Source organism: Gouania willdenowi, chromosome 18 (assembly GCF_900634775.1).
Source record: "Gouania willdenowi chromosome 18, fGouWil2.1, whole genome shotgun sequence".
NCBI classification, from domain to species: Eukaryota; Metazoa; Chordata; class Actinopteri; order Blenniiformes; family Gobiesocidae; genus Gouania; species Gouania willdenowi.
Window position 1 is genome coordinate 17,680,161 of NC_041061.1, and position 7,933 is coordinate 17,688,093.

At 40.6% G+C, this 7,933-nt stretch overlaps 1 protein-coding gene across 1 annotated transcript; it reads right to left on the minus strand.

The window, feature by feature from the left end:
* Positions 1–1,040: 1,040 nt before the first annotated feature.
* On the minus strand, positions 1,041–4,621 carry LOC114480835 (uncharacterized; the record flags this gene model as incomplete). Its single annotated transcript, XM_028475259.1, has 3 exons — positions 1,041–1,139; positions 2,855–2,974; positions 4,033–4,621. Coding segments are annotated over 3 exons (762 nt in total), but the record flags the coding sequence as incomplete, so codon positions are not given.
* Between the last annotated feature and the right edge of the window lie 3,312 nt (positions 4,622–7,933).

Consider the following 7,933-nt stretch of genomic DNA (forward strand, 5'->3'; position numbering starts at 1 on the left):
GGTGAAATTTGATAATTTCCCACGGCACACCTGACGATCTCTCGCGCACAGTGGTTGAAAAACACTGGTTTAAACCATATAACTGTCCGTGTAATTGCTCACTAACGTGCTGTTACACTACAGTCGGTATTGAACTCAACCCGTTCAATACTCCATCTGGAAAACTGCAGATTCTCGGTGGTGCCGCGCATGGAAGTTAAGCTCTGACCACTCGGTTTGAAGGTAATGAATTTTGTTTAAAAAAGAAAAAAAGAAAAAAAGACAGCCGAATTGTACATAATACTTTAATATACTTACTCACTCATGTAGTTTGGAGCTTTACTTTTTGTTTTGCACAGTTTTATTACTTTTCTGATTGGCGCTACAATGACTATGGAGTTTGGTCATCAGCCCTCACCACACATAAGGTATTTATAATAAAAATATACTAAATAAGTAAAATAAAACAAAAACTAAACGACAACTAAAGACGACAACAGAAATGCATAAAATTACACCAAAAAAGATACAAACATACACAAAATGACTCCAAAAAAACATACATTACAGAAAAATACACCAAACAAAAAAAAATAAAATTAAGTAAAAAAAAAAACCAAACACAGTTATCATGTACATGTCCCTTAGAATTAAACCAGGGAAATCTCACACTCTATTTTACTTTGCTCCCAGAAATACACCCCTTTATAACACTACAGAGTATGTACACCTCTTTGTACATCCAACCTTCAAACACATACTCATTTGGCCATAATTGACAACTCTACTTAAGCTCCTCCCACAATATGAATACGACGGGCACTGTATTAGTAGACTTAAATAACAAACATTTTAGTTTTGGTTCTCTTGCTGCAGACTAATAGACATTTCATTGGTTTAAAATGCCACATTCCTTCAAGGATCCATATACTGTATACATTCAATATTTCTACATCTTTACACTGGAATAAACACATTCCTCCTTCCTCCGTGTTGGAGGTCTGGTGAGTGGAGTAACAATCGGAGCTGCATAAATCAGATCGTCTGAGCTTTGGTTGATACCCTGTTAAAAGAGATCAGAAAAGTGCTGTCATCAATCAGTGTGAGTCACAGAAAAAACATAGAGGTAAAACCTACCTCTGTGACTGTAGCTGGAGGAGCTGGAAAGATGGAGAGTAAAAGGTTTATCACTTAAAGGTCCCACTCCCAGATAGTATTTTTCATCCAAGACACTTAGTTAAAGCTGCTGGGGACGAGGACTAACATTTTTTTTAAACTGTACCTGTATTTTATCCAAAAGTTATTGAAATCCAGCACTGAAGCCAGTGTAGCTTAAAATTTCTGGTGTTTTCTCGGATTGAAAGTGGCACCAAAACACCAAATACCTTAGATTTATTGATCTCTGAGGCTTACACAATGTCTTCATGTGTTATAAACAAAACGTTAGTGGTTGTCCCCAGCAGCTTGAAAGCAAAATTCCAAGTCCAGTTGCCTTAACTAAACTAGTAGAATTAACATAAGCTGGATGGCTGAGAAACCTTAAAGGGGACATATCATGCTAAATCCACTTTTTTTAGCTCTTAAATGCATTTTGTTGTATATTTAGATTGTTTAGAAGTACAGAAAAGTTCAAATTATTCTCTTCAGGTGCTCCGTTGATATCTTTATATTCTGTTTCGGTCATAATTTTTCAATCTGTTTCGATTTTTCTATTCTCTATCACGTTTTTTGAACTATTACATCACAGTATTTTCAGCGGAACTGCCAAATTAGGACATGGACTCCAGGTCCAACACTTCGAGCAATCCGCCATTTTTATTTCTCGCTTTTATTTTGTAGTCCAAGCTCAAGGATGCCGAAGTTACGACAGGATAAGTCAAAATGTTCAGTTGTTGGATGTAGTAACCCACACGCTTCATTACACCGTCTCCCAGCATCAGAACCTTTTCAAAGTGCCTCGTTGAGTTTTATTTTTCACAGAAATGTACCCACATCTGTGGGTAAGGTCATTTTTGTGTGTGCGAAGCACTTCAAGGATGACTGCTTCAGCAACCTCAGCCAGTATAAAGAAGGATTTGCTGAAAGGCTTTGTCTGATTGAGGGTTCAATTCCTTCTATCTTTGGAGACGACAAACAGAGCACTTCGGTAAGCTGTAAATAACGCTAAAAGTGTGATAAGACGTCCCTGTCATTGTTTTTAGCATTAGCAGTTGCACTGTCTTCATAAGTTAGCGCTGTGTGCTCATTTTAGATCCTTGATGATATGGTCTACGTGATTTAATTTAAGTCTAAAGTTTTCATTAGTCATTTCATTTTGCCGTTTTTGTGATGATTTTGTGACGTTAGCTTGGCGCTAACATTAACTCGGCGCTTGTGTTAGCTCACTTGTTAACATCCATATGAAGACGTTGTTCTGCAGGTTCATTTTCATCTCGCTCCGCTGGGTCAGACTCTGGCTTGAACATGTAAGGATGGATGGACAAGTCTTCTGTTGTTGACATTTTGTAAATAACGGGTGAATAAAAAGTTTCTACGCCGCTACATAGCCGTATCTCTTCTATTAAACTACAAAAATGGCCGAACAGGGTGGAGTTAAACCGAGTGTCACCTCTGCAACCTGGCGAGGGGGCGGGGTATTAAGTGTCTCATTTGCATTTAAAGAGACCAAAACGAGTTGCTCTCAGAAGCACATCAGAAAAGGGATAGAAAAGAGGCCTGTGGAGCTATAATAATGAGGAATTCAGACCCAAGCATTGCAGTTCCGCTTTATATAGACCACAACTGTATGATTTATATGTAAAAAGGAAGGATTTAAAAGCATGATATGTCTCCTTTAAGTCTCTCACAAAATATGTGGCTTGAGTTGGTCGGGTACCTGTGGATCGGCTGCTGTTGCTCTTACTCCTTTTGTATGTTAATATTATTAGAAAAATCAATGGCATGATGGTGAAAACCAAAGCTCCGCCCAAGATGTACACCAAGAACAAAGAGTTATCTGCAGAGAGATAGAGAAAGTTCAGTTCTCTGTTATAACATGCAAGTAATTATTACAATCAAAGAATGGGGCTGTTATTTTAATTCTAAATTGGTTTCGATCAAATTTTCAAATGTCGTAAATCATTAATCTCAGACTAGAATTATAATATTCAGGAAAGATGCAGAAAACAAATTTAAACAACCTTAATACTTGGGAAAGGTGCAATAAAGTCAATGGAAAAAATGTGCAATAACACTATTTTAGCATTGTGCAATTGAATTATGCCATTTGGCTCATGGAAACATTTTAGCTTTGCATTTTTACTTTCTGGTCATATTTGGGGATCTACCTCTGGTATGGAAATCATGTATTTCTGTTGCGGTGCTTGGGTGCCTCGATCTCCTTCTGTTGTTGTTAATACTTTTATCGTTGTACTTTAATGTATTTTGTGTTTTATGCGACTGCATTGGTCAGCTGGGGTACTGAAAATAGAAGTGAGCTTTAATCCTGTACATTGACATACTTTATGTACATTGTACTCATGTATTTACCCCATTTATACAAGTTCCTCATTTATATATCCAAAAATTTAATTTGCATCGACCATTTGAAACAATCCATAATAATAGTAATAATACATTTTATTTGTATAGTGCTTTTAAAGAGCTCAAAGATGCTTTACAGGAATAAAGACGCAGTGCGTAAACAATAAATAAAAATACAGAGGCATAGAAATCAGTAAAAACACAATGCAATAAACAATAAATAGACTACAAGATAAAATGGCTATACATTAAAAGCAGTCTCTGAGGTTTTGAGGGAGTGAGTTCCAGAGGGTGGGGGTGGCAATAGGCAATAACCTCCAATTAGTTTCAAATGTTTAAAAACTTAAAGGTTTTGTCCATTTTCCGTAAGTCCTGTGATATAGCCTACCTACTTTTTATCACTCCATAGACAACACATTTGTAACTATAATATCTTATTGTTTTAGATCCATATGAGAGGTGTTTTTCAAAAGAAAAGCTTTTAAAGAAAAAAAAAAATCAAACAGTTTGACATGTTGCAGCACTTCTTACCTCTGAGCTCCAGTCTGGATCCATTTCCAAACACGATGCGTCCACACACAGTAACTGCACAGTAGTAGGTTCCAGCATTAGACTGATCCAGGTTGTTCAATGACAGGTTGGAGACACAGGTGTGTGTTTTATTTGTTTTCCTCTCACAGTGATCACTGTTGTCATTTTGGGTGTAGATGAGACTTGGATGATGATCCTCAGAGTTCTTGAACCAGTAAACACTGGGTTCTCCATCACAGCTCCCAGTGGATGCTGTGCACTTTAGAGTCACTGAGTCTCCTGGATGGATTGTCTCAGAGTCTGATTGTTGGACCAAAGTTTTAAATAAAGAATTTTCGTCTTTTACAAAAACAGTGGTTCCCTCTGAAAACTGCATGTGAAAACGATTCATAGATTTAGCACAGTAGTAAGTAGCTGAGTCAGAAACTTGGACTCTGGAAATTGTTAAGATTAAACTGTGGTTGTCTTTCTCCGATGTAAAGCGTATTTTGTCCTTAAACTCATCTTGGAAAGTTCCTTTTCTGTCATATGAATGGATAGATATAATTTTTGGTTCCTGCCTCAGAGGCTGTTTGTACCAGAAGAACAATGGTGGATCACCACCATCATCATCCTTCTGATAGAAACACTGCAGAGTTACATTGTCACCAACATGAACTGAAATCAAACGTCTCTCCTGATACAGAGACGAGGACGATGATTGACAGGTTTCTTGAGCTGAAACATGGAGAAAAACAAACACACCATCATTCACAGCTAAAGAAAAGTCTGAGTCTCTACAAAGTGAAGAGTATAAAGTTAAAGTGTCAGAAAGAAAACTCACCGATGCTGAGCAAACAGATCAGAGAGAGGACAAAGTGTGCACAAGTCATGGTGCTGGAATTCTGGGGTTGACAGGAACTGAAGCCGCTCTTAAGAACAAGGATTACACTTGATTGGTCGGACTGAAGTGACACTGCACGCCCAACTAAGGAAACATCATCACATGTTCACTGGTAGCTTTGATGTCAGCAGGTTCTGTACATGAGCAGATTCACTGCATCCACTGATACAAGACTTTGATATTCAACATCTGGATGTAAATCACTGTAAATACACATTAGTCACTAAGAAACACACACAGCTGATGATGATTGTGTTAATGATTGAAATGGTTCAGTTTGTTCAGTCACTAATGAAAAACACTTTTTTTGATCCACCTTTTAGCCAAGCAAGTAAATATTTAAAAAACATATTTATTGTGGAAAACCTCATATCTCTCTCTATCTCCCATTTTGTTGTGGCTTTCTAAAGTCCATGTAGTTTGAGATCCTTGTTTAGCAGAAAGTACTGAGACATAATGAAGGTATTAAACATTTTATTCCATTTTATTTTTATTATTTACTTGAATTATTTTTAGAAATTCGTGGGTCTCCAAAAAACAGTGCGTGCACTTTACATCCTGTTAAAACCACAACAACGGCTTTACTTACTGAAAGCAATGAGGTTTTTTTTTTTCTTTACCATCTTTGGTTGTATTTGTCTGAAGTGAATAAAGAGTAGGGTTTCAATGAAGATCTGGAGGTAAGATGTTGCTCTGAGCCTCTATGACCAGGGTTGGGAGGGTTACTTTTAAAAAGTAATCCGGTACAATTACAAGTTACCTGTTAAAAAATGGAATCAGTAAGTTACTAAGTATCACTATATTAAAGTAATGTAACTAATTACTTTTGGATTACATCACCAAACATGCAAATGAAGATAGAAATCAATGGATACATGTAACCTACTCACTGTATTATTTTAGACAAACATAAAATCGCCTTTTACAGACACACTACATTAAAGGACATATTTTAGTTTAACATGGACTGGGAGAACCCACAGTAGCCTAAATAAATAAGGTGTTAAAATATCAATATACTCATTAATTAAGAACAATTCAGTTGAATCATTGACCTTGACCACAGACCATACAATAATGAATATTGAATGGTATATATAATAATTGTTAGTTTTGTAATATATGTACAACAACAAAAAAGCTCCACCTGAAAGTGGTACTGCACGTTGTCCTGCATCCCTGCTAGCACCTGCGTTAGCGTTGCGGCGATGGAAACTGAGGTTCCTCTCACTGAGGGGACGGGATGCACTGCGGCTCGCTGCACGCAGCCTCCGTCGTAGGCCGGCGCGTCTGATGTCCGCCTAGGTCCCCCTACGAGCTCCTCACGGCGCTTCTGCCTCGGCCTTCTTTGGGTTGGATACTGCAGAGCTCCCGTTTCCATGCTGTCCCCCGAAACGAGCAGTACTGCTCGCTCGTTCCTGGGGGTATGGCTCTGCTCCACCGGCAGAAGGCACGGCCGTGACAGGGTCGGCTCCTCTGCTGTTGGGCAGGCTGCCGCCGACAAAGGGCTCCACCACCTTTCGGTTGGGCCTTCTGGCAGTGTGCAATCCATCGCCTCAAGAGGGCGCAGTTACCCCACAAATTGTTTCTCTGGCCACTGGCAGCCTGCCTCCGGGAGAGGGCATCACTGTACCACGGCCGGTCTTCTGGGACTGTCTCTACGCTCGATGCCTCTCACCGCACACCTGTTGGCGCAGCGGGTGGGCATGCCTCGCGCTGTTTTGACCGGACAAATCTGTTCAGATAGGATTATGTCTCCGGTTACTCAGATTGATGGCTTCATGACATCATCCGACTCGGCCACCTCCACATGAAGGAATTCCAGCTGTGGATGGCCTCTCATGGGCTCAGCCCTTTGCGTCATGGCACACGGAGGGTTCTGGTTAGGCTGGAGTGCAGCGCAGCTCTGCACCATCGGCGGGCCTCGGATTTCCTTATGCACAGTGTCTACATGGGGACCGTTATGCCCAGAAACGTGATCTCCATGGATGCCACCCTGATTGGCTGGGATGGAGTGTTCGAGGGCAGGTCGGTGAGAGGCTTTTGGGAAGCAGACCTCCGACACTGTCACATAAATTATTTGGTAATGTCAGCGGTGTTCCTCTCGCTGATCTACTTTCTCCCGTCTCTCGGGGGACATTATGTCCTGGTGAGCATATATCAACCACCAAGTTGGCTTATTTGCTCCCGTCGGCTGCTACTGCTGGTCCTGTGGTGTTGCAATCATCTCTTCTCTCTGAGAGCGACGCTTGTTCTCGGGGTTCCTGAACGAAGACGCGGACCTGCTGTCCAGGGGCGGGCCGGTGACTGACAAGCGCGTAGCCTGTGTTACTGTGAAAGTGTATTTGGCGGTGCTCGCAGCCTGTCATGTGGGCTTTGGGGATAAAACGGTGAGTCAGCTCCCGCTGATCGGCCGTTTTTTATGAAGGGAGCACACAGGTGTGAGTTGTTTCACCAGACAACCCTTCTTGCTCGAACGAGTGAGAAGAGGTGCTTATTTTGAATGAGGAACTGTACATCCGCCCTCCATCTTATAGACTGTGGGAGTGTCCCTGGCGGGTGGAAAGTTCCCTCCAGCCAATCAGGGCTTGGGGGATTGAGAAAAGTGCTTCTGAGGGCGCCAGGGAGTGTGTATCACATAGACATCGCACTCATATTACTCATAGAACCGGGGTTATATACTGTAAATCACCTAAAGTTTACATTTGGGATGCACCCAAATTAATTTTTTTGGCTGAAACCGAATTAAAACATTGCAATTGTATAAATCCTTTATTAATTACAGAACTGTGTGTGTGTGTGTGTGTGTGTGTGTGTGTGGAGCGAATTTCTCCCTGACGCAGTGTCTGTTCGACATGAAACTTTTTTAACAGCTTCCACCTACCCCCGAGTGTGCATCCATTTTTTTGGACTTATTTGGTGTTGCAAAACATTTATTTTCATTTTATTTAGCCCGGACGACACATTCGTATATACCCAGAAATGAAACCTATTCAGCTTTTGACCTCAGTGCGCACC